This window comes from Lytechinus pictus, chromosome 15, assembly GCF_037042905.1.
Source record: "Lytechinus pictus isolate F3 Inbred chromosome 15, Lp3.0, whole genome shotgun sequence".
Lineage (NCBI taxonomy): Eukaryota > Metazoa > Echinodermata > Echinoidea > Temnopleuroida > Toxopneustidae > Lytechinus > Lytechinus pictus.
Window position 1 is genome coordinate 5,736,876 of NC_087259.1, and position 27,948 is coordinate 5,764,823.

General features: G+C 36.7%; 2 protein-coding genes across 2 annotated transcripts; one reads left to right on the plus strand and one right to left on the minus strand.

The window, feature by feature from the left end:
- The first annotated feature begins 733 nt into the window (after positions 1–733).
- LOC129278275 (monocarboxylate transporter 12-B-like) lies at positions 734–6,852 on the plus strand. The gene is made up of 3 exons (XM_054914476.2): positions 734–873; positions 1,597–2,559; positions 4,028–6,852. Exons 1-3 carry the CDS (start codon positions 828–830, stop codon positions 4,147–4,149), a joined length of 1,131 nt encoding a protein of 376 aa, XP_054770451.2. The 5' UTR covers positions 734–827; the 3' UTR covers positions 4,150–6,852.
- On the minus strand, positions 5,138–27,948 carry LOC129277684 (NXPE family member 3-like). Its single transcript, XM_054913836.2, has 6 exons — positions 27,722–27,948; positions 24,513–24,634; positions 15,386–15,964; positions 13,958–14,127; positions 9,998–10,053; positions 5,138–8,796 (listed from the first exon to the last, which is right to left on the minus strand). Exons 2-6 carry the CDS (start codon positions 24,627–24,629, stop codon positions 7,979–7,981), a joined length of 1,740 nt encoding a protein of 579 aa, XP_054769811.2. The 5' UTR covers positions 24,630–24,634; positions 27,722–27,948; the 3' UTR covers positions 5,138–7,978.

The window sequence follows — 27,948 nt, forward strand, 5'->3', positions numbered from 1 at the left end:
ACCTGGCGCGCTTTGCGCGCCGACTAATACCGTGTTTACACTTGATCGGCTTTTGGTTTGCGTTTACACGTTGTTACAGCTCGCGGTTCAGAACCGCAAGCCGATGCAAAAACCTGAAATGATACGCACACCAACAATATACGTCATAATAAAGACAACGCTGGATCCGTGCTTTTACAATTACGTCACAATTGTAAAGTAAATGAAATGCGCACAAATTGCCGGTGCAGAATCGGCTTTCTGTTTACACGTAGTAAAAAATCCGATTCTGCATCGGCTCGCGGTTCAGAACCGACTACTTTGGTGGTGCAAATTGCCGGTTCTGAACCGCGAGCCGATGCAAGTTACTCGCGTTTACACGCTATGAAAAAGCCGATGCTGCATCGGCTCGCGGTTCAGAACCGCGAGCCGATTCAAAAGCCGATTAAGTGTAAACACGGTATAAGTGACTCAAACTTTTCGCTGCCCCCCACCCGTGCCGTGACCCACTGTACGCCACTGTAGGCATATGATTAGCACCAATTAAACGTTAAAATAGGATCTAAGATTTAAAATGATGTGTCATTTCGTATTGTGTCAATTCATCTTATGGATAATTTTGGTATTCATTTTGTGTTTTGGACGCATTGTATAGGCCAATGGTATCTGATTATAAAAGCGCCTAAACGAATAACAGGTATCCTCTTTATCTCTCCGACTAAACTATTTTCAATACTGTTTTGTGAATAGCTCCTCTGATTGTTGCCCTCTATCGTCTGAGATCGATTCGTCGTGGTATTCTTATCTTGGGATCATGTTTTATATCTCTGGGTGTCATCCTTACAGCCATGGCAACCAACAACATTCTTATCGCTGTATATCTAGCAATAAGTGGTAAGTATTATTTATTTATTTTTTCAAATATTGGGATTCCAAGAGACCAACAACTTGCTTAACGAAATTTGACATTCATCCATGCACCCCAACCGGGCCGGCAAATTCTTTTTCCTACGACATACATGTGTTTATAAACACGATTCATAAAGCTATTAAGACAGTAATTGACAACAACTCGAGCAACTCGTAACCGTGGTGCAATGGGATAATCCTTGAACTTACAATGGTAGGGTTGCGGGTTCAAACCCCGATTTAGGCAAAGAGTTATTATGAAAAAAAAATATCCGTTTGATAAAAATTGAGGCGAGATTTCGAACAAAATACAAGTCAAAGTCGTATAGCCGCATTTAAAAACTAAAATTGGCTTATCTGTTATCTGTGGTACGGAATGATAAAAAGGCCGAAATGTCGTAAAATGAACATGAAGATTTCGGTGATCTGCATAGAATTATCAATGATTTTTTTTTTAATCTATAAAGCAATGTTTACAAGGATAATTTCATGTTGACGTAATGATATGAATAGATACAGAAAATATAAGCTAATCTTTTTTGACAGTCATCAAAATCCGATGTATAGATTATGCCATTGTACGCTTCTATCAGTCAAATGATTATTTATCTTTAAGAATACGTTGGCAGAAAAGTAAATTCCGTAAAATGCTTTGAAGAACAGTAATTTTGTTGATCGATCAAATAATGGATATTTTCTCTTCAACAGGCATTGGACACTGCATGATAGCAGTATCTACAACAGTCGCCTTGGATCAACTTGCAAGCAAGAAAAACTTCAATGTATTGTATGGTTTGGGTATGAGCGGATTTGGCTTAGGAATGGTCCTGCTGCCATTCTTAGCAGATGTCATTGGTCAAGTGTATGGTTGGAGAGGAGGACTACTTATCCTTGGCGGCCTAATGGCCAACCTCATTCCTTGTGCAATGGCAATACAAGTAGAACCATCAATACGCAATGAACAAACATCGGATGTCATTGATAACTTGAATGAATGTGAATCTGAAGGAATAAGAGACAGTTCAACCGACGATGAAGCCACACCGTTATGCCCTGAAAACACTGCTGGTACAAACCCCGATCGAAATAAACAACGAGTTGGTGACCATCGATTAGCAAAGTCTAAAGCAGTCGAAAAGAATCGAGAGGAACCTCTTGAACAGAACAGATGTTCCAGGCCATTCCTTGACAAATTAAGCGAGAGTGTCCGCCGGTCCGATTTTTATAGGGACCCAGTAATCAATTTGATGTGTTGTGCAAGTATGATTTTTGGTGTCATGTACTGTGGTTGGCATGGATTTCTGGTTCCCCACGCCATTCAGAGAGGCTATTCTATCAATGCTACCATCTTGATGACATTCTTTGCCTCTGCAGGCAACTTTCTTGGAAGACTCTTGGCAGGCGCCCTCTCCGATCGCCTGGCGAAACCCGTCATCCTGTACCTAATTGTAACCTTGCTGAACTCTGTTTCAATTCTGTGCGATGCAATCCTTCACAATTTCTATGTAATGTTTATAACAGCGTGTCTATCTGCTATAAGCATTGCCTCTATGTCTGTTCTGGGGCCTCTGGCATTAAGGAAGAGAGCGTCTCCTGAAACCTTCGACGTTGCATATGCAATAAATGAACAGACCTTTGGCTTTGGGACCTTCATTGGGGGCTACTTGTCAGGTAAGATCATCTTCTTAAGTTTGAAATGCTCAGGCCCCCCATATTTTCCACATGCCATGTGAAAAAATAAGGGGGAAAAGAAGCTTGAGTCTCCTAAAATCTGGAAAGTTCGTGTTAAGGCAACCGTTTTCAGTTTATGCACCTATTCACTGGAACATAATCCCTTTATACACTTTTTTCTTTTTAAACAAGTGCACACCTAGTTACCAATGCGTAGACCATTTCCATTTTATTTGAATGCAGGATAAAAGAGCATTGTCGATAAAATGCCTTGCTCACGTGCATGTAGGTGCCGCGGCCGGGGATCGAACCCCGGACTTTCCATGTATAGTCAGGCGCCTTAGACCACTCGGCCACGGCACACAAACCCTAACACACCCATCCTCCGCAGAACTCAAATCTTATGAAGGAAAGACCCATTGCTCGCCCTTTGGAACTTCAGCAACGATAAGGAGATAATTTCTGTAGTCATTTAACCCTCAATCTCCCGGGGTATTTTGATTCTTGTCATTCCCGGGGGGGGGGGGCATTATGGCCCCCCCTTAAGATCTCAGCCGTGGATTGCGCGATCACAACGAAAATTTGCAGGATGGTAGAGAATGACACAATCTACGCAGTTGCATTAGTAAATTTAACTGAATTCATATATTTTTATTTTATATGAATTAATTATGCTAATTTATTCATGAAATCATACTTTTTGCTCTGATTCACTAAATAAAGCTCCTAGAATGCTATTTTTTGGTGAAAATATTCTTTATAGCATTCCTAACAATTGTGAATGAAAAAAATTCTGGTACCAAGACCAATTTCTTATGTATTTTATTGTTTTTTTAATTTCTTATGTATTTCCTTGTTTTTTACTTTTTGTTTTTTATTGTTTTTTCGATGGAAATCGTTCCAGACTTAATTCTGATCATAAACAAGGCAATATTAATTAAGTTTAATCATTAAAAGTAGAAATAATGATACATTTATGAATTTTGGCCAAATACACAATTTGCATTGGATTTGTACATGAAATCACGTTTATGAGCAATTTTGGGTCTGACATGCACTTACATAATGTTGCGTAATGTCGTAACCGCGTACCCGGGCGTCACAAATTTGGTCTCAAAATTTGCGCGAGACATGAAAGTAAAAAGTCAGTGAGCGGCGAGAGTCAAAATTTGCGCAGCAGATATATCGCGAAAATTGTCGAGGGGGGGGGGGCCATAATGGCCCCCCCGGGAGAATTAGGGTTAATCTATCATTAATTTAAAAATATTTTATAATTCATGTAGGAAAGTGTTATGTATTGTTAATATTTATTTCATATTTAAATTCTATGTGAATGACGCTTCAAAATGTTATACTAGTTGTTGTTATTATTTGAATAATGTCATTTTTCATTGAATCCCGTTGGAACTTCTGGAACTTATTGTAATTCCCAATTTCCTTTATTTTTGTTTTTCCTTTGATTTTTCAGGTATGATCGGTGGCTTATATTCCTCCTATGATGCCACATTCAAGCTTCTGGGTTGTGTGAATACATTGGTCTTTTTGTTGATGTTCCCGGTCATCCTGATTAAAAAACCAGAACGAGTTTGATTCTCGTCAACATTGGTAATAAAAAACGTGATGACGTTCAATTATGGACGTTTCCTCTTCAGCAGTTTTATCAGTCATTCAGGGGCAGCGATCCTGGGGGGGCACATTACCCCCCACTTTTTGAAATACTGAAAAGTGCCCTTTTATACGCAAGAAAAACGCCCCCTCATAAACGTGTATTGTGCCTCTGTCACCTGGGGAGGACCCGTTTTATGTGTTAACGAGTGCCCCTTGCCTTCTTGTTAGTGCCTTTTTTCGAACCAGTGCCCCTTTTTACCCAAGAGGGGTGCCCCTCACGAACGCGTTCTGTGCCCCTTTCACCTGAGAAGGACCCGTGTAATGTGTTAACGAGTGTCCCTTTGCTTTCTCATAGGTGCCTGTTCTTCATATCAGATAAGTTGTCCTTAAAAACCACCCTTTTCGTTTCAAATTTAAGATTTGATGCAGGCGTACTTTCTTACTCAAAATAATTCATATAGGCTTATGTAGACATTACAATTTAAAGATATCAATACACCTATTCCTATCTAAGAGGATCGCCCCGTATTCTGAACTCGGGATTAATTTCAACTCTTGTCTAATGTTGCGGTTTTTTAACTATGTATAGTCAGATGTGACACAGATATTTGACATTAAAATAAAATCATATATACAATCTAAAAAGAAATTAAATGTTAAATCAACATTTGAAAGGTTGGAGGAGTTCAAACTTTTCTAACTGTTGCATTTACCACTTTTAATGGTTCGACACACTACACTTAAAATGTTTGATATAGCTTTATGCAAGCTTCCACATAATATAACTTTTGGAAAAGGTTGTCACTCCTTCAATCTTTCGAATGTTCTCAGGTAGTTAATTTCAACAACAAAAAAATATATATATTGCAACTATCAGAGAATAATATAGTTTTCATCATCATTAAAGCATGAGGAAACAGTATAGAAAACATTAAAAAAATACAATATACATACAATTTATTATTTTTTTAATAGCAATTTCAGCTTTATTAGCATAATTTTAGCAGAGAGTGAGACCATGGTCGAAGTTAAACTGGTCTTCAGCAATACGGGCAATTGTGTATTCTACACTGCAAAAACTCTGGTGTTGATTTAACACCAGCCCGGAATCTATAGCCTACATGTCCGCACCAGAGAAGTATTGAAACGACACCAGTTTGGAATCAAACAGATGCTGTTTTAATACTAATTGGTGTTGTATAAACACCTTTCTGGTGTTAGACCAAAACGGAACTGGTGCTGTTTGACACTTATCTGATGTGGACATACATAGATTCCGAGCTGGTGTTAAATCAACACCAGAGTTTTTGTAGTGTACGCAGGTACCAAGCACCAATAGAAGATCCTCTGGCAACTGCATACAGTGTTGCTATGTCAGGCAAATATTTGAGTATGCATGCTCAGTGAGGCAGACCCTAAGGTTTCCTCAGGCTGAGTAAATACAGCATTATGCAAACCAGGCACTTCGAATAAGCTTGGGTAAAAACTATACATCTTATAATAAAGATTTTGATGTAATTACCATGTTCATAATATGAATTTCACACCACGATTTCCACACACATAATGACAAATAATAAATCTTCATATAAATGAATATGCCTACAATAGAAAAAGAATAGTGTGATCAAACATAACGTAAAATGATTTGCTCCTGATGAGATTAATGACAAACACTATCACCAAACCACCACACTACTCAACAAAAATAACGAGGTAGGTCTATCATAAGTTTCAGATATCAGGAATACCAAATAGGAATATTGCACCAAAGATTGCCCTCGAAATTTTGAAATATTGGTACATTTTCTTTTAGATATTGTCACAAAATATTTGGCAAGAGGTGACCATACCTGAGCTATTGCAATAACGAATTCATTTATTGCATCAAGGTAAAAAGTGATTCTCATCATGTACTGCACTTGTCAAGTCATAAATGCAGGATATATTCAGTTTAGATGAGTGGCACTTCGGTTCCCAGATTTTGAAACATGTTTATTATCGTCATATATTCTCAATTTCAGTTTCACGTCATTTCTCATTTCTTAAGACTTGCATCTTTGAAAAAAAACCTGAGGCTCGTAACACAGAACTTAACAATTGATTTCAATTTGATCACTACGATTGATTGCATTTATTGCGTATGACCAATCATAGATATCAGCCATATGATCAATTGCAAAGCTTCATGTTACGGGGTCCAGGGTTGAAGATTCATGACCCTGTCTTAATGGAGGAACTTACATCAGGGCACCGTAACATTAAGCTTAGCGATTGATCATGGGGCCTGATTTCTAGGATTGGTTACATTGATTATTGTGTATGATCAAATCATAGATATCAGCCTTATGATCAGTAACAAAGCTTTATGTTACGGGGTCCAGGGTTGAAGATACACGACCCTGTCTTAATGGAGAAACTTACATCAGGGGCATGTAACATAAAGCTTAGAGATTGATCTGGCGCTGATTTCTATGATTGATTGCATTTATTATTGTGTATGATCAGTCATAGATATCGGCCTTATGATCAATTACAATGCTTTATGTTACGGGGTCCAGGGTTGAAGATTCATGACCCTGTCTTAATGGAGAAACTTACATCAGGGCACCGTAACATAAAGCTTAGCGATTGATCATGGGCTGATTCCTATGATTGATTGCATTGATTATTGTGTATGATCAAATCATATATATCAGCCTTATGATCAGTAACAAAGCTTTATGTTACGGGGTCCAGGGTTGAAGATTCATGACCCTGTCTTAATGGAGAAACTTACATCAGGGCACCGTAACATAAAGCTTAGCGATTGATCATGGGCTGATTTCTATGATTGATTGCATTGATTATTGTGTATGATCAAATCATAGATATCAGCCTTATGATCAGTAACAAAGCTTTATGTTACGGGGTCCAGGGGGCCGTTTCATAAAGATGTTCGTAAGTTAAGAGCGACTTTAAGAACGAATGGTGATCATTTCTTACGCGCTAAACCATCGCCGATTCAATATACCACTTACCGCAAGAAGGGATCACCAGTCGTTCTTAACTTACGAACAGCTTTATGAAACACCCACCAGGGTTGAAGATATATGACCCTGTCTTAATGGAGAGACTAATACATCAGGGGCCTCTAACATAAAGCTTAGCGATTGATCATGGAGCTAATTCCTATGATTGATTGCATTGATTATTGTGTATGATCAAATCTTAGATATCAGCCTTATGATCAATCACTAAGCTTTATGTTACGGGGTCCAGGGTTGAAGATACATGACCTTGTCTTAATGGAGAAACTTACATCAGGGACCTGTAACATAAAGCTTAGTGATTGATCATGGGCTGATTCCTATGATTGATTGCATTGATTATTGGTTATGATTAGTCGTAAAAATCAGCCCCACGATCAATCGCAAAAGTTTATGCTACGGGGCCCTGGTTCCCGTAACACAAATCTTAACGGTTGATCGTCGGGCTGCTGAACTTTATACGCTGAATAACAATTTATCATTATGTGCATTTAAGCATACAAATCATAATGATAATTGTTAATAATAATAATATTGCTGACCTTTCACGCCGTCGTGTTTCTTTTGTCTTTTTTTTTACCTTTATATGCACTAACGTAATCACGCCACAATCTTATTCCCTCGCATCCTTTGATGATCTGCAGCTGGCGTATCTGTGACAACACCGTTAAACGTATTCCTATATCCTCTGAGGGAGGGCGCTATGATATAGTGACGTCATATACAAGAGATCTATTACTGGCTCTTATACTGGACATAAACTGTAGGTCCCGATGAAGTGATCACGCTCCGCACATGAAGGTTAATAACTGATTACTGAGGTTTTCAACATGAGAACCACCAGGATGCACATTGTCAGCAATTAATTGCGAATATGACATACTCCAAGAGTCCATGAAAGCTACATTTCCACTAATTTCGCTTCGTATGATGTATTCCATACGCCTCGCCAGCCAATCAGAGTGATACAGACGATGGTTTACGTGCGTATGTTCGCGCGTGTTGGCTCCCTTGAAGACAACGAGCGTGGACGTACTGCGCTGTTGAAGACGCGCAACTGCCGCCATGATTGTTCGCATTCGTTGCACGAAAAACCACTCTGGTTGTTGCGTAAAGTGTGCCCACAACGAGATAACAACCACCGTATTTTCATCGGCAACAATGCTGTCAAGCTCGTTCGCTATGTAATGGATGTCCCCTACCGTTGCCCAGGCGTTCCTTCCTATAGGGAACGCGTGGAACCGAAACATCATGCTGATATTGAAGATTTGGTCTAACGCCCTTGTTGGACCTACATGCCATCGTGGTTCTGGACCAGGTGGCGTCTTCTGTAGTCCTGGTCCAAGTCGATTCAAATAAAACTCGAAAAGTTGACGGATAGTTGAATCTCCTAAGAAATAAAGCTTCTTCCTTGAAACGCACGATCTCATTTCCTCGAGAGCGTAAGTATGGAATCTGCATGATGGATTGTACCAAATGTTTTTAGAATAGTATCCAGAGACAAGGTCGTTAGTATGGAGCCTGTGGTTTGTAATTGTACAGACTGGGAGATCTCGTAATTTCCTCGTCGTGTTTTCTAATGCTGATATTTCGGATGAATCTGGAAATAATTTTAAAAGAACATGAATGGCACTTAATGGGATTTTGTTTCAATCTGAGGCCGGCCAGATCCTGATCAATATTACGGCAGAATTGAAACGGATACTTAAGATTTTGAGGATGAAAAATACAACAGTATACCAAATTGCCAAACATTTCCATCCAAAAGGCAAATCATCAATTAAGCAGTGATGGTGCATGCATATAAATTTAAAGTGGGCCCACATGCATTCCCTAATTTCATATCGATAAAACAATGTTGCAATTATATTTTTTATCTAAAATTATGAGATGAAATATTACATATTCATTTAGCGCTTAGCTCGATTACCATTTTCTTCACACTGTTTTTACCAAATATTCTATGCATGGGAATCAAAGCAGAGCAAACCGAAACTACAACCCAAATACCACCAAAGCCTTTTTTAAAATTGGAATTCACCAAACCTTAAATTTGTAGACTTGTAAATGTAAATTTGAATCACTGTTCAAATCACTTTGATTTTGCCAGCGCCATAATGAGGCTGCGATGAATGCAAGGAATGCTCCCCAGGGAGTGGAAATTGTGCACTTTTCGTGCGGGAATGAAATGAATCCAATGACCGGGGTAATAATATGCTGTAACGCGCTTTGAGCCATTCTGGGAAAAGCGCTTTATAAAAATTGGCTATTATTCTAAAAAAAAGAAGAATAAAAATTTACTACAGAAATGGAAGTTTATTCTGGTTGGAAATCATAAATGGAGGTAGATGGTGGATGTGGGGTTGTTTGTAATGATGAACTCTTATTAAAAAAAAAACAAGTGAACGACTTCCTTGGCCCCCGAATAGGTCGCCGCAAATGATGAAACTCCACGTGTGACATTGCATGACTGGTGACAATGAGATATCAAGAATTGTACTATGTTTTTTTTATTATTTAAACGGGTAAAAAAAAACGCTATTCAAAGTTTGACAAACAATAAACTTTGCTCTTTAAAAACAACCCCCAAATTTTACTGTTGGTAGGTTAAATGAATGGGAGTTTGATCAAACACCCAAATCATTCAAAAACTTGCCCAAGTTTGTAAAATCATGTTTTGCGAAAAAGGCCTTTTTCGCAAAACTTCATTTTACAAACTTGGGCAAGTTTTTGAATGATTTGGGTGTTTGATCAAAGTGTTAAATATATTCTTCGGAATTTTAAATCTGATTCATACTTACTTGTTATCGTGTTTCCGACTTCGACTTGCAGTTTTGTAGGGATATCTCTTTTTGGACTGTCGATAAAAAAAGATTCGGTCGTATACAAACGTGTGATATAAAATAAGCATGAATCATTAATAATCATGGTTCATTACTAGGAAGCAATAATGCCAACGACCAAATATATATATATATATATATATATATATATATATATATATATATATATATAGGAAGTGGGCCCTTCAGAAAACGTGTGGTGCAGCGCATCATGTTCAATTGAAGAATTGGAGACATGGATGCTAAATGTAGCTTTAGAATATGTATAATATTTTATTTCAATTACAGTGCATACCACAACGACTACGCACTCACCCCGATGTCCTGAACCCCAGATAATCTCCTTGCCGGTTAATACATTGTCTCCCTCTTTCTTTCTTCACTTTTCTACTTTTCAAGTTACCAATTCGTTTCCAATTGTTCACCAATTTTGTTACTTTTTTGTTACCCTTGTGCTCAGTACTTTTTGTTACCTTTCAGTTATTTTATTGTTTTATTAAGACTTTATTTGCATGTTTTTTAATCTGTTTTGTTTGTTCCAATGTATATAGACCTAATGAAGTAACTATGAGGAATACATGTAGTTCTAAACTTCAAAGTTTTATCAAAATTAGTTGTAAAACAAGAGATTTGTGGAAAATTGAAAAATCTTGCATACAATCCTGCCAATTTAGAGCACGTTTGCCACTTTAAGTATACCGAAGAAAAAGTGTTTCAAGACTATTTAAATTTCCATAAATCTCTTGTTTTACAACCATAAGGTCGAATAAATGATAAATATAAGTATGAGTCAAAAATTTTGAGCGGACCAGATATTGTGTATCAGGCAAAACTTAAAAGTTACGAGCAAGCGAGCATTAATTTCGAAATTTGTTTTACAAAAATCCAACTCTGTGATAGATTTTGACATAATCACCAAATAAATTATCTCCCTTCTCTTTTTCCTTTTCTCTTTTTTTAAGTCTTTTTTTTTTGGGGGGGGGGAGGGCGCGAGCGCCCAACGCCTCCAATACGCCTTCTGTACGCCACTGAATTCTTGTTATTCAAGTGATAGAAAACATAAACTTCAAATCTAGGTTGTCTTCCCTTGATCCCACACCCCTCCCCTTCGGGGCTAAAGGGGAATATGTAACTTCATTCAGAATAAAAAAAAATATCCCTTGCATCTAATGCTGTAATCATAATTGCAAACCGTTCGGTCAGGTGGAAATAAAGCTGGGATTTGTTTAACTAATCGGTTTTTTAATGACTGCCATAATGATGCTTGCGGCCATATATACACCCCCACAAAAAATAAGAAAAAAGGCGAAAGAAAAGGAGGGGAAAGGAGAAGGAGAAGAAGAAGAAAAAGAAGAAAAGGAAGAAGGGAAGAAGAAGAAGTAGAAGAAAAGGAAGAAAATACAGAGGAGGAGAAGAAGGAGGAGGAGAAGAAGGGAAGAAGAACAAGAAAAAGACTAGAACTGCAATCGTTTCCGAACGATGTGCATGCATTGACGCGTCTGATTGAAAGGTCAAGTCCACCTCAGAAAAATCTTGATTGGAATCAATAGGGAAAAATCAGACAAGCACAATGCTGAAAATTTCATCAAAATCGGATGTAAAATAAGAAAGTTATGACATTTCATAGTTTCGCTTATTTTTAACAAAATAGTTATATGAACGAGCCAGTTACATCCAAATGAGAGAGATGATGATGCCACTCACTCAAAATGGCGCATGCACTGTCATGCATGAAAGATTTTAGAAAATGAAATAAGAGGTACACAATAATGCATCATGGACAACATGTCTACCAAATCGGAATGAATTTGGATGAGGAGCGGAGGCAGGGGAGGACTAACAAAAATTACATGTTAATCAAAGTGGATTTTGGTACATTGTGCCCTCCATAGGAAGTTACATTCTCGAGTCAAACAGATTTCGTCAATTTTTAGACCAAATGGCCGCTCAACAAAGAGAGAGAAGGGATAGAAAGACACAGAGAGAGTGATATGAATAAGCTACAAATTTCCCTGACAGTTCATTAACGTAACTCAGTGTAAAGTATACGTATCAGAACGATGTGCATGCATAATACGTTATGCCATAGACATTGTATACAATTATGTTATTGATAATGTGTGCATTCTGAGTAGTATACCATTTGTTCAGATTGGCTTATCTTGAAATTTTCTGTTGTAACCTATGTCATATTTGGTATCACTGGAAAGAGCATTCCAATGCGGTGACATTAATACCACTTTTATTTGTGCTCAAGCAATAGACCGGAAGTAAATGCCATATAAAGAAAGACATTAAAAATGAAGGTTTTGCACAATAATTTTAAGCTGACGTCAGATTTTTGTCAGTTTCTGTTACAAAAGGTTGACGAACGGTTAGAGTATATATCAATACTCATATCTGCCAAGTTAGAAAGGATAAGCTTCAATAATAAGGAAATAAGAGCAAGTTGAAGTTGTGCTGGCATTATAGTGCATTTTTGCGTATTTTGCTGATTTTCGGGAGCATTTTTCAGATATTTCGTCAGTGGTAAGGTATATTTTTTTCTAAATGGCATGAAAGGGCATATCTTAAACACCCTAAATCTAAAAAAGGGTACGGGTTTGGCCATGCATGACGCAATGAGGAGCATTCAAAGATAAGCGTTTTTGAAACTTTAGAGGGCGCTATTTCAGTAACGGAAATTCAGTGATGCGTGAAAACTAATTCCTATGTATGATATTGTACCAGTATCAATTCCTGAAAATATGAGCTCAAAACGAATAAAAACAAGAAACTTATGGCCATTTTACGATTTTTTGACTTTACATTTCAATAAATATGACGTTTTTGAAGGAAGGCTATTTCGGATTTGAATTTAGGGCATGAAGATGGCATTTTGAAGGTCAGGTTATACGTCGCAATTGATGGGGCAACTCTTTGACTATCTATAGCAATTTGTTAGAAGTCTGTAGAAGGCAGGATGCGGGAGTTAGGACGAGATTAGTAATGGTATGCAAATGGACTTGAAATTTACAAAATGGCGCCTAGATGGTCATGCATGAGTGATTTTGAAAAAATGAAGACGAGGGGCACAACTAGGGATGCTGGACAACATGTCTACCAAGTTTGGATGAATTTGGATGAGGGACGGAGCCAGGGCAGAGCTAACAAACACCATGTGTTAAACAAATGGGATTTTGTGGAAGAAGAAGAAGAAGAAGAAGAAGAAGAAGAAGAAGAAGAAGACGACGGAATAGGAATACGGAACAAGAACAATGCATTGTCGCCAGTGGGCGTCAATGCAAAGAAGAAGAAGGGAAAAAGAAGAAGAAGTAGAAGGGGGAGGAGCAGAAGTAAAATAATAATAATACGAAAAGAAGAAGTGTAAAGAAAATAATAACTGATTACATACAAGGGATATGAAAATTACGAATGATTTCGATGCCATACAATACACAACGACCAGCATTTTTCTCTACATGACTACTGCCGACGGACACCTGCTATATTTTAGATTTTCGTTGCACAATTTAGAAAGGTAATTATATAATTAAAGGTTCATCACGGGATGTATAGTCTCTATTTATCATGTCTATAGAGCAGTTACCCGAACGTTCTATCCTTTGTGTGAAATAAAAGTATAATGAATGTATTCATAAATAAAAACTTGAAGTAGATAAACAAATGAATGAATAAATAAAATCATTTCCAGGGGCCGCGGAAGCGGGGGGGGGGGGGGGGCTGAGGGGTCTACAGGCCCCCACATTTTTCCAAAACCGTGTACAAAAACGTAAAAATGACCATATGATTGTCATTTTTTGCTAGGTTAGCCCCCCACTTTGAAAACCGTTCCGCGGCCCCTGATATCTAAATACCTGCAGATGAGAATTATTAATGGAATAAATGAACGAAATGTCACTTTTTAACTTAACTTACATCAAGGTTAGCGTGTCTTTGGATGACAACGACGACGCATCCAAACGGTATGCAGCGCCGGTGTCACACCGATGTTCCCGCCAATCACTGCAGTTTAGGTTTGCTGACTTTGGTTTATAACAAAACCAAGGAGACCCCGTCATCTTATCGGTGAAGTCGCAGAGGTCAGTCTACAAAAAAAAGAAATAAGGCACTTAATTTGTTTTAAGGTGTACTCCGGGTTGAAAATATTAATATCTTAATGAATAGAGTAAGATTTACAAAACAAAATGCTGAAAATTTCATAAAAGTCTGATAACAAATTACAAAGTAATCGAATTTTAAACTTTAGCAATATTTTGTGAAAACAGTTGTATGCACATCGTCATGAATATTCAAAGGTGGGTTGACGATGTCAAATCCCCACTTTCATTTTTCTTATGTTATTACATGAAATCATAATTGTTTAATTATTCATACATCAGTGAATGTTATGTCTACCTTATAATGAAATAAGTTAATATCTAATGAACTAAATCAGTTGTTAATCCATTTTATTTTAGTTTTTGGAGGACAAAGTTTGAATAAACCTAATTTCATATAATAAAATACAAAAGAACAAGTGCAGATAGGACATCATCGGCTTGCGCATTGAGTATTCATGAAGACATGCCTTAAACTATTTCAACGGAATAATGCAAATTTTAAAATGACATCATAGCTCCGTTATTCCTTGTGAGATTTTGATAAAATTTTTTATTATCTGTTCAAATCACAATGTTCAGCCTGGAACTCCCCTTTAATCATCTAATGAGGCAAATACGATTTACGATTTTTTTTATTGCAATTCCTTTAGTTTCCAATCCTAAATCTTCCATATTCGCCATGTTAGGGAGACAGAAAATAAGGGTATTCTAAAGCAGTCGCTCGCTATGCTGTTTACGTATTTTTTTTATAATTTTTTTTTCTTAAAAAAAGAATTTCAGTCTAGGTGCTTAGTCGGGTTTCATCATTATCATTTCAACATATACTTTTGTCATTATCATCGTCGTAATATTAGTTCTGTTCAGTAAAAACCTGGTTTCCACAGAGCCCTGAAACAATGGGAAACCCATTATGTGACCATTGTCCTCGAGCCTTTTCTTTGTTCTTACTGCATATAAATATTTTTCTCTTTTTTTGCTTTCATTACGCCTTCAGGACTTTACATTAAAAATCACTCATTATTAATATCATTTTTATCATCACCATCAATAATATCATAATTACTTCACTGTATTATCTTATACTTTCATCGATCATCATTCATTGTTATGTATATATTCGCGCTAATGATCATTCTGAGATAGCAAGGAATACCTAATTGATCTTTTTCCAAAAGGATGCCATCTCGAAATGTATAAGCATTTAAATTTTTCGACATGCATTCTTAATTAATTTTACTGTTACCGGATTCCCATGCAGTGCCAGGTTGCAGAAAGTCTCTTCCGTCTGCGTACCGTCTGCGGACACAAATTTACCGCGGTAAATGTACCGCGCTGGAGCTGCGTCGCGGAAACGTCGAATCACGTATACCGCTTCACTGGGATGAACTAACGTCACACGAGCTTCAATCTTCCCAGTCCACTTCAGTGTGAATAAGGCCATGTAAGTTCCATTACCTAGATCGATCACCTCCCCGTCGGTTGCTGAACTTGCAGAAAATGTTGTATTCTGGGTAATTATCTTAGCACGGTAATAATCCCCGCCGTATTGTTTCGGTCGCCCATAACCATCGCGGGCTTGGATAATCAACTCAAGCCGGTCACATAGATAATATACTTCTTTTTCGTTAATGATTTTATAGTCGCTGTATATGGCACTTGTTAAGTCCTTCACATTTTCCCATTTTAAGCTGGGAAATAGACCCGGTTTAGTGGCGTCTGTTCCATTGAATACCGGGCGTGGTCGTGGTAAGCAAACAAATCCTGTTTCATTGAGCATTGGTTTTATAGTTGGTTCGGAGACATCGTGAGTGAATCCAATAACCTGAAAAAAAAATCAATATATATATCTTTTTAAACCAAAACTGGCCTATTTTATGAGAAAGAAAAAAAAAACATATATATATATGTATATATAATTGTGATGAGCAAGGACCTAAACATTGCGTGGGTGCTTCAGTGAGTAATATATCGGCGAAGAAGCTCAAAAAGCATTGAAGTATTAAATATATGTATATATATATATATATATATATATATATATATATATATATATATAAACCGTGTGAGTAAAAAAATTACACCTCACACATCCCCAATTAAAAAAAAAAAAATGTCATGAACACATAATCATTATAGTATGGCTCTCAATGATGTAATAATCCTACATGAATTAGTAAACATTATTTGCACATGTATTTTCAATTGGCCCGTATTCAGAAGTCAGATTCAACTTAGACCATAGTCTTACTCTATGCTACAATTATGGAAAGCCAAAAATGTCAAAGTTGTCTTTACATTGTATGTTCCTTAACTCGTGAATGGTGAGAAAGCTATCGTATTTATCACTCGGGAGAAAGAAAAAAAATAGCGGATACATTGAAATTTAGCGGTTAGAGATTTTTGCCACTATTGGCTATCCATAGTTAAACCACAACTTTAAAACTAAAACAGAGTTTAAATTAAACCCGACTCCAGAAGACGGGCAAATAAAATTAACTTGAGAATCGATTCTAAAAAGTGTGTATTAAACAATAAAATGTAAATTACTGAAAAAGTGTTTTGAAATGGATTTTAATGCATCCTTTGTATTGATATTGATATAATTTTTATTAGTATCGATGACCCTAAATTTAGCACTCGAAGTAATTAGTTGTAACAAGGAAAGGCCATTAATAATTATGGACTAGCTACACTAAACAGTTTTTCCGGTATATACTCCCACGGGGTTCCAGTATTAAATATTTGAATGAATACAATTCCTTACACAATATTGTATGATTTAATGTTATCACAATTTTGTTAAGAGTGGTTGATACGTATAACGCGCTCCAAGAATTATCACATTAATTATGCAAAATGTAATGTCATAAAACATCAAGCAAAACAAGAAAAGAAGTGCAATGAGAACTCTTAGTGCAGTCAAGTATAAACCACTGAACTTCAAACATGGAACGGATTAATCGCGACTGAGCATGTGATGAAGGTCGCTGCATCCCGGCCGCCATGTTCCGTCCTCAAATGTGTGTGTGTGGCTTATTACACGCACATAGCAGTGTTGAAAAAGTGCCTTGTCAGAGCGGGAGAGACAGAATATAATTTAATGGTGTACAACTTACAAGAGAGCCCCACAGAAGCCTAGAATAGCAAATAATGATGTAGCCTGTGAACTTTATTTACTGTCTTCTCATGTTTGTTCGAAAGTCCTTCAGTTTTATATTATTAGAAAATACTGTAGGTTCAGTGTTATATCATTAGAAAATAGGTACAGAAGAGACCACAACTAAGTCAACCTTGGGTCGGCTACTAAGGTAGTATCATGAGGGCAAGACGACTTATTTTTTCTTAATTAGATTTCAGGGGGTACGACATAGTTACTCGAAATATACCTTTCTTCTCTCTTCCCTTTTCTCCTTCCATTTTTTTCTCTCTTTTTTAAAATTTATTTTCCTCACCTTCACCTTTTGACTAGGAGGCGCTCACTCTTCTGTTAAGTGTTATCGCTTTGCATATCGTTTTATTTCTTTCATGAATGGACTAGTCAACACCCCGATTTGTAGCTTAATTATTCCACGATCTGACGCTGCACAGTGGCTGCTAGGGCCTATATGGTCAACATGGTCAGTTGGGTAATTTTCGGAGTATTTCTTCATCTGATTTATATTTTGAACAATAAAGTATGGATTTCCTTTTCATTTCATGTGAAAGATTCACGAAAAAAAACCAACATCCAAATATCGTCATTAATAAGGGTTTTTTTTTATTAAATAAAATTCTTACTGACGACACATTTATACATTAATTACTATTATTGTATTAAAAATGTATTATTTCGGGTCTTCCGCCCGATCCGAAATTGTATGAACCTGCTCTTCCAAATTTCCTTCTACTATGGCAACCAGGAAACAACTATACTGAACAATACATCAACATCGGAACAAAAAAACCTCTCATTAAAAAGAGGTCGTACGCCCATGCGATCTAAGTAATGCATAGTGAAAATATCAAACTGCATCACTATGCTTTTCAATATCAAGCTATGTCCACTTTATAAAAAGGTTTAATTACTGACATGACGTGTTCCGAAACCAGCAGTGTCTGAATATGGCTACAAAAATTCTTCCATAGCTAATGCAGTTAAAGGCACTGCTAATTTTCGTGAGCGCAAAAGCTCGAGTATTGATTTCGTTATAATTTAACCAAGGAAAAACAAATATAATTACTACTTTAATCTTTGTTAATAAATCTGTATCATTAGTCTGAATCCTTCTTAGCAAAAGTACCTTTAATAAAAAAAAAAATATTTCAATTCAGAAATTAAACCACCTCATTTTTACAATTTCAATTGAATGTAAAGGAAAATAGTTACAAAATATTATTTTGATCTGGTGGTTCAAGAGTGAATGGGGGTTGTATATGTGCATAATTTTTGTGTGTAAACTTTCAGTGTTGAATGCAACGCTTCTGGGCTCCGTCTTACAAAAAATTGCGATTGATCCGATTAATCACAACTATGGACGGCCAGCAATTTCAACATCTATTTTGAATGTTTGTTCAAAATATTTTCTAACTATGATGTATATTCATGCATTCATTGTTTCCTTGAAAATTCACTGTGCTTTTATTTGTTTACGAAGGACATTGTGCAATTTCCTGTAGAAAAAATTATGTCACTGATGGATTTCCATAGAGTTACAACTGATGGGATCAATCGTAACTCTTTGTAAGACGGGGCCCTGGACTAATGCATATAGGCTCCAAGACGGCGTCTTGGTGACACGACATATGCTCCTGCGACATTTGATCTGGGGCCCGTTGCAGAAAGAGTTGCAATCAATCGCAACTCTATAAAAATCATGCGCAACTTGATTTTCAACCAATCAACAACGCGCATTTGGGACTTGCGATTGATTTTTTGACTTGCGTTTAAACGCAACTCTTTCTGCAACGGACCCCTGGCCTTGATATTTTAGAGGGCATAGGGTTAGAATTAGGAGGATTGTAACACGGCCCTGGGAACGATTTTTTTTTGCTGGGGTGCTGAAATTTGATAAGCAAAAGGCTTCACTATACTTATGTAAGGCCGATTTGGTGCCAAGAAATTTGACAAGCAAAAAAAAAAAGTTTTCACTACAAATTGTGTGTAATTCTCCCTCTATTTTCCCCCTGATTTGCCACACCTACCGGAACTCCTGGAGGTGCTGTCTATGGAGAACAATACACGCAGGATTGCCGGGGATCACCCCCAGCACCCCGCTTCCCACACTGTACAAAATAAAGTGCTAATTTAGCACTTTCAGTGCTTGTATAGTGACTTCACTATGAGTGCTGATTTTCTAGTTCAAATTTAAACTAGAAAATCAGCACTCGAAGTGCAGTCACTATACAAGCACTCTAAGTGCTAAATTAGCACTTCATTTTTTACAGTCCAGGGCCATGGATTGTAACAGAGTTTTTGGTTCAAAATGATGTACAGATAAGGATTGTGGGTTTATTTAGTTTTCAAGGTTAGATTTATATGTTTTCCTTAGCGTGCAGATATTCGATTGGAGCAATTATCTCCGGAGCAAATGACATGGAACCTCGGAGACATTTGGTATGATATTTTTATTAGTCATATGAACGATTGTTGTTTAACTCATCCTCAAGTATTTTTTAAAATGGGTTTTAAATGTCTTGAGTTGATCATGGACGATTGACAATCAATTTAACTAATTTATAAATTCGACAAAATTTACCGATTCGACTTATTGATACCAATCCAGGCACCGTACTATATATATCGGATGTTTCTCATTCTTTTTTTTAATTCTTGTAATTGCTTCCCCAAGCTCTCTATATTGAAGTATCTCATCGTAATGTCTATTATTAGCCCATCGTGGCTTTGCTTTGTGAATTAAAGGGCTTGCATGTTCCTCTATCAACCTCTCATTTTTCTCATACATGTTAGATGTTTGTTGTTTTTCGTTTCACCTTATGGAAAGGTATACACATGAAAAATATAGACGCGTTTAACTTACGTCTTCCCTCGAAGGGTTAATGTCTGTAGTTGCCTAATATACTGTTACGAAATTTATAAGGGGGTTGGAAACAACTAAACTGCTACCATGTAAACTCGCACAGATCTCACTGATTTCACCAACTGTTCGTTTTTCTCCTTTCATTGACTCTGTATAAAAGTTCTCACTTGAATGTGAATCAATTATCTGTACATGCGTCTATATTCTCTCACAGGTGGGGAACATAATTAAAATAAGCAGAGCTGATTTTATGGTTAAACTTGTCCGTTTATTAATAAGAATAGACATTCGAAGAAGAGACACATTCCCACTCGATTGAAATGAACTCCAAGACATGCCCCAAGAGCAGTGGCGTACCGTGGGTCACGGCATTGGGGGGGGCACCAGAATTTTTTTTAGTCACTTAGTGAGCGCGCGAAGCGCGCTCAGTTGCCAGATAAACTGACCTAATATAGACATTTTAAGGACAGTGCCATTAAACGGATATGTATTTCACTGACCGCATAATGCGAGCGCGAGCTGAATTTGTTTTTATATTCAGACCTAAAAAGGGACATTATAAGCAAATTTTTGTAATCATAATACATATCTATCTCACTAAACAAACAATGCGAGCGCGAAGCGCGAGCTGAAATTTTTGTATACATTGACCCCAAACAGGGACATTTTGAGGACTACATTTCAGGAATCCATTAAGAGCATATATCTCACCATAGTCATCTAATGCGAGTGCCAAGCGCTTGCTGATTTTGTTACAATTATATACATCTAAACAGATGAAACACTTTTAGTCATTGTAATCATGATTATCACACGCATCACACTAATAAAATATAGGAAATTCAGATCTGAAGTGGACATTTTAAGGCTTGTTTGTAGGAATTCACAAAGACCATGCGTATTTTTTTAACCAAATGGTGCGAGCGCTAAGCGCGAGCTGAAATTCTTGTATATATTGACCACAAACAGGAATATTTTAAGGACTCTTTTTAAAGGAATCCATTAAGAGTACACAAATCTCACCATAGTCATCTAATGCGAGTGCCAAGCGCATACTGATTTTTTTAGAATTACATCTAAATGGCACATGAAGCACTTTTTGCAGTCATTGTAATCATAATTATCATACGCATTTTACTAATCAATTAATGCGAGCGCGAAGCGCGAGCTGAAAAATATAGGAAATTCAGACCTGAAGAGGACATTTTAAGGCTTGTTTGTAGGAATTAATGAAGACCATGCGTATTTCACTAACCAAATGATGCAAGTGCGAAGCGCAAGCTGAAAATTTTTTATATTCAGATCAGAAAAGGGGACATTTTAAGGACTGATTTTAGGAATTCATGAAGAGCACACATATCTCACCAATCCACTAATGCGAACATAAGCACGGGCAGGAAATGTTTTATATTAAGACCACAATATGGGGCAATCACTAAAGTAGTCATGAAAAAGAAGCATAATATGCCATATGACATATTATGTCACTACATAAAACAATAATTCTAAGTGCGAGGAAATCTATTTGGTGTGTATTGACTTGAAAACGGGAGGTTTTAGTACAATAGGATTATATATCTCCTTAAACAGACAATGCGAGCACCAGGAACAATGAAGACATAAGCCCTGAGCAAATTGTGTTTCATAAAGTTATGAAATTTTTGAAATGTAATATAACATAACATAATTATTATATAACATTATAATGAACACTAATTTTTTTCTTTCCTTCTTCGTTTCTCTCCCTTTCTCTCTCCTCTTCTCCTTTTCCCCGGTTTTTTTTTTTTTTTTTTTGCCAGCCGATGGGGGGGGGGGGGGGGGGGGCACGTGCCCCCCCCATGCCCCCCCGTAGTTACGCCACTGCCCAAGAGACTCTTCTCAAATGCGAATTTCCACCCTTTTTATAGAGAGCTAGATCGAGCAAAGTATCCTTGAGCTAGTTACTATCCTTTTCCCAAGAACAACATTTGTCCTCGGCATAGATGGGCTGCACGCGACTGCCAGTCGGTCCTTGATGTTGCATAATACAATGGCAGACTAAGCCCATGGTTTACAAGCGGGACCTATGCAAAACAGATCTGTCCTCGGCCTGAGGTCAGGCGAGGTCGCACGCGACTGAGATCTGTCATCGCTGGGCGAGGCCGCACGCGACTGAGAGGGAGGCTGCCTTGTCATTACGTAAGCGAAGCTTAAAGTGATTGGTTAACATTGGTTTGACTTTTAAAGAATCTGAGCTAGAAGGTCACACTTGTCACCTGTGTCTGTGATATGTTACTAAAATGAAGCCCAGAAAAAATTGCGTTCGAAAATAATTATTTAGTGCTTCAAAAATTGAAATATAAAGTGACCGAAAACAACATCTTAATTTCATCCCATACACTTATGTGTACTATTTAGGCGACGCCCATTTACAAAATCCATTCTAGGAAGTCATCTTGGATTTTTTATATACTGGACAACTGACTGTCCGTTCAACTTGTCATAGTGTATTATTTGACCATTGAAACCATGGTCTAGACACCAAAATCATATATCTCAGACGGATATGAAATGAGCTATGTCCATTTATATATCAACAGCCATTTAAAACTCCATTTTTGGAAGTCGTCTTAGGGTTTTGGACACGTCAGACCACTGGCTGTCCTTGTAACTAATCCCAATGTACTACTTCACCCTGAAAACCATTGAATAGAAACCAAATTAAGCCACTAAATTAGATGTTATTTGTTTGTCATGGCATTGATGGCAATGGCCTAAGTTATTTGTACATCAACAGCAAACATATCTATGCTTTGCACCCTATAATTAGGGGAAATTTATGACAAAATGCAGATTCTAAACTGTTTTTCGATCAAATGGCAACAGGCCATTTGGAACATTGATATTTATCGTTGAATTCAAGTATTACCAAGGCAACATCAATGTTTATCATTTTAATTAGTTCATGCAGAACACTGACTGTATTATTTTCCCCTAAATTAGTCGAGTAGGTCAAACCTTACGCATGTACATTAAGTTAATATTCATTGTATTTTTCACCTGTTGTTAACCTCATCATCCACTTTAAAAAAAAAATTAGATGTTATTTGGTTGCCATGTCAATGGCTTAAGATGTTATATCTATAAATTTAGTCACAAACATATCTCGATTAGTACCTTTAAATTTGGGAAAATGGAATGATGATCATACCGTACATGTATTCTACATTTTTATCAATATTTTTACCTTTCTAGAGAGAAATAAGCTGTTGCCATGGCAACAGGCCCTTTGTAAAATTGTTCATTTTTAAATTTAATTCAAGCATAACCAAGGGAACATAATTTTTTATCTGTTATAAAGAACTCCTGCAGAACACTTTTTGTATATTTTGTTCAAATGAGGGGGTCAAAACTTAAGCATACAGATTAAAGTCAATTCCAATTGTATTTTCCACCTGTCCATTGTCTTGTCAACCATGTTATTTTTGTAAACTAGATGTTATTTGGTTGCCATGGAAATGGCTTGAGATGTAATTTACACATTTAGCAACCAAAATATCTTTGTTAAGCACTGTAAAATTAGGGGAAATTAAAGATAAATCATATTCTACAAGGTTTTTCAAACAAATATTTTTATTTTTCTGGGGAAAAACAAGCCGTTGCCATGGCAACGGACCAATTGGAACTATATTGATGATCTTGAATATTTCTAAATTTCATATGTATTCAATCGGGAGCCTGAAAATTATCATTTTGGTCATCTATATCATGTTTATTTACCATTTACATGGGAATGTATGTTGTTTTGGAGAAATTAATCCGTTGCCATGGCAACGGCCGAAAATGGCATTAAAAAATTTACCTCCCATCTTTAAAATAAATCTTACGGCATATACTAATACTTGTGAAAGTTTCATGCTTTAGTCAAAATTTGCACAATTGTTGTGATTTTTGGAGCTAATCCGCTCTACTACTTGTAGTTTTAGCTTTTCATTCTCAATAATGGTTGTTTTCAGGGTTTATTAGTTATAATACATGCACTTGTGCACATGTTTCATCTTGGTTTGAGAATTTTTTAAATCGGCTGCTCACAAAGTTAAACAATACCTTTAAATGGACCCTACTTCGTAGTAGGGTCCATGGGCAGAACGAGATGAAAACATCCCGCAAACTATGCCAAGGACTATGCGATTTACAAGCTCGAGAAGGCTTTGCTCTCATTGAACACTGAGAATGTTAATAGTATACTACAAATACAAACTCGTGACAATACTTTGCCTACTTTGTACATGTTATATAGTTGGCTCGTACGTTCTGTTGCGTGCGAATGCGTTTGTCTGCGTTTGGATTGCGACTGTATGAGTATATACTTGCCTTCTTGATACCGTGAATTGAATTGCAATATCCAAGTCCGCAGACCATCCACAAAGAGAACGTAACTAAACCAACGACAAATACTAGCAGTATGAAGGTCCTATGACAGGCAGACATCACACCTATGGAGAATAACAAGATTTATTAAGAGTTGATAATAATTTGGTGAAAAATAAGCGAAACTTAAAAATTTCACAAATTTCTTATTTTACATCTGATTTTGATTAAATGTTTAGCGTTATGCTAGTTTGATTTTTCTCTATCTATTCAAATCAACATTTTTTTTCTGGGCTGGACTTAACCTTTAAGTGTCAGATCTTCAAGAAACGAAAGCCCGCAGACTCGTCGTAGGTGGAATTGCACGACAATCGCAGTGGGAATGCTGTGTAAATCGTAAAAGTGATCCTTCCATGGGCCATATATCCAGTGACGTATCTACGGTGGGGGGGGGGGGGGCGTGCCCACCCGTGTTCCTGTTCATTAAATGGTACTAAAACATCCCGTTTTCAAGTCAATCTAAGCCTACACCAAATATATTATTTTATGTAGTGACATATGCTTCTTTTTCATGACTAATTGATGAGATTGCCCCCATTTTAAGTTCTGAATATAAATCACTTCCATTCCGTGCTTATGTTCGCATTAGTGGATTGGTGAAATATGTCAGCTCTTCATAAATTCCTAAAAACAGTCCTTGACATATGCCTTTTTCTGGTCTGAATATCAAAAAATTTCAGCTCGCGCTTCACGCTCGCATCATTTGGTTAATAGTGAAATACGGATGGTCTTAATGAATTTTTACAAACAAGCCTTAGAATGCTCCTCTTCAGGTCTGAATTTCCAAAAAAAATCAGCTCCCGCTTGGCGCTCGCAATATTTGATTATTGAGATACGTGTCAGTACTATACAATGACTACAAAATGTGCTTAAACGTGCATTACGGTGTAATTCTACCAAAAAAAATCTGCAAGTGCATGGCGGTCGCATAAGATGACTATAATGAGATATGTATGCTCTTCATGAATTCCTGAAAAAAGTCATTGAAATGTCCCTGTTTGGGGTCATAGGTCTGAAAAAATTTCAGCTCGTGCTTTGCGCTTGCATTGTTTGTTTAGTGAATTAGGTACGTTTCATGATTATGTATTTTTTTCAGGTCTGAATATTAAAATGTTTCAGCTCGCGCTTCGCGCTCGCGCTATTTGATCAGTGAGATACTTATCAGTTTAATGGCACAGTCCTTAAAAATGTATTCGGTATTTGGTCAGTAGGCCTATACCTGGCTATTGAGCGCGCTTCGCGTGCCCACTAAGTGACCCAAAAGTTCTGCTGGTGCCCCCCATGCCGTGACCCACGATACGCCACTGCATATCACAATTATGTAGGTCAATGGAAGGGACATATGCAACTCGTAAGGTGATCAATCAATCAATCAATCAATCAGTCACTCAAACAATGTTTTACGGTTTTGCGATTTGTGCTGGTATTTTTGTCACTTTTTGATGATCTACTAGAGCCATTATTTATCTTCAGGAAAGAACTCAAATAACTATTCAAAAATCATAAGACATTCCATACGTCAACATTGTAATATGATAGTGAAGAAAAGACATCAGTCTCTAACATGTCTAAACCGATTTACGCAAAAGACTTCGCTTTTCAGGTGGCAGTTATCTCCAACAACGTCTTGTTAAAGGAGAAGCTCCCCTAGAACGTTGTTAAGAGCAATTAAGTTTTATTATTTTCGTGAACAATTATGCTGGTATTGTATCGCTATTGCTAATCTACTAGAGCTATAACCATTATAACCAGGGGTGTGAGTGGTCACAAATAAAAAGATCTGAAAAAAACTGAAACTTGTAGAAAAATTCTGAAATAGAAAGAGCTCCCATACTTTTTGTACAGAGGAAAGCCAAAAATAAGCTGAAATTAAGCTGAAAATCAAAACGAAAAAAAATCTGAAATCAGATAAAAATCTGAACTCTCACACCCCTGATTATAACATATATTGTCTTGTGATATTTTTTGTTTATCTTATGTAATGTACTATTTGTTGCTTTGTTGTATCATGTTGTGTTATATATTGTACACAATGTTATTTCCTTATGATGTCAATCTTTTATATCATTAAAAGTTTTTGTAATTCGGCTTATGCTGCGATTGAAGTTTTTTCTCAATAAACCATCTTGAATTGAATTGAATTATACAGTAATGAGTTTGATTAATATTATATCGCTAGGAATATTATTGCTTATGATTATACATGATTTATTGTATGAATGCAGGAATAATAACTACTTAATTGCTCGGAAATAATGCCGTTTTTTACTCCCAAATTATGTATTATTTCCATGTTATACATGTATAGTTCAAACATTAGGCGTTATTTTCTCCCTATATTAAATCAATTTTAGAGCGTAGAATTTCATTTCTAATTTAGGTGCTCTTAGACCCAGTATCTTAGAACTAGTCTTAACATCCAAGTTTATCTCAACGACAAGTTCATAAAAATTGAGAGAATTCAAATAAATATAGCACTGAAATTTCATCCAATTCGGCATATTAAACTAAGTTTCGCTTATGTTTAGACAAAATGTATGTGCACAATTTGGGCGGAATGCAAATGACTATTGCCCGTATGCGTTATATCGAATGGTCAAGTTTTCATAGAAATGATGGTACTTTTTACTGGATCACAATGAAATATTATACATGTTGACTGATCATTTCCAATAAGGAATCAAACAAAGTATATATTGTTGGAATAATAAATACAAACGACCGTATCTTTGTGACATCATCAGCCCCGTCATTTGCCTATAACTATATACTGCCTATAAATTATCAATGTGCAATCAACAATGTTCTGGGAAAAGCTACGACAATTTTAAGAACAGCCCCGAAAGAAGATTGAATTATAATTTTCATCGTTTTCTATTAAAATTTCCAAATAGATTGTTTCCCATGGGTAACGTGTCCTTTCAATTTCAGAAAATAAAAATATAACATTTTGAACGGATGCAGAGGAATTCATTGTACCACGTACAGTGTATGACGTATTTCCGTTCAATAATGCACTTCACATAAGACTAAAAAAACTAGAAAATGTCCCCCTCCGGTTAAAGAAAACCCCAATCAAGTGCTTAGTCCCGCATGTTGAGTCTCATTATAAGAATGTAACCATTTATAAATGTGATATACTCATATCTTACCATGTACCGGAGCAACGGCGAAAAAGAGATCCTAGGTATTTCCTCCCCTCTGCTTTTAGAGATCGCATCGATGTCTCTTGATTATGTGGTTCTATTCCATATATAAAATAAGACTTCTTTTTATAAAGTATTATCGTAAAATCGTCGTTAATTGTGCAGAATACTCGCTCTTGCCTGCACTAAGCCAAACTGTAGTGATAACCTCTCTGAGAGTTCATATTTCCCCC

Coding starts and splice junctions, on each gene's coding strand:
- LOC129278275 (XM_054914476.2), top strand. CDS start 828: ATGGCAACCAACAACATTCTTATCGCTGTATATCTAGCAATAAGTG. Junction 874..1,596: donor TGTATATCTAGCAATAAGTG/GTAAGTATTATT, acceptor TCTCTTCAACAG/GCATTGGACACTGCATGATA. Junction 2,560..4,027: donor CATTGGGGGCTACTTGTCAG/GTAAGATCATCT, acceptor TTGATTTTTCAG/GTATGATCGGTGGCTTATAT.
- LOC129277684 (XM_054913836.2), bottom strand. CDS start 24,629: ATGTCTGCCTGTCATAGGACCTTCATACTGCTAGTATTTGTCGTTGGT. Junction 15,965..24,512: donor CAATTCACGGTATCAAGAAG/GCAAGTATATAC, acceptor TTTTTTTTTCAG/GTTATTGGATTCACTCACGA. Junction 8,797..9,997: donor AGTCGGAAACACGATAACAA/GTAAGTATGAAT, acceptor AATTATTTCCAG/ATTCATCCGAAATATCAGCA.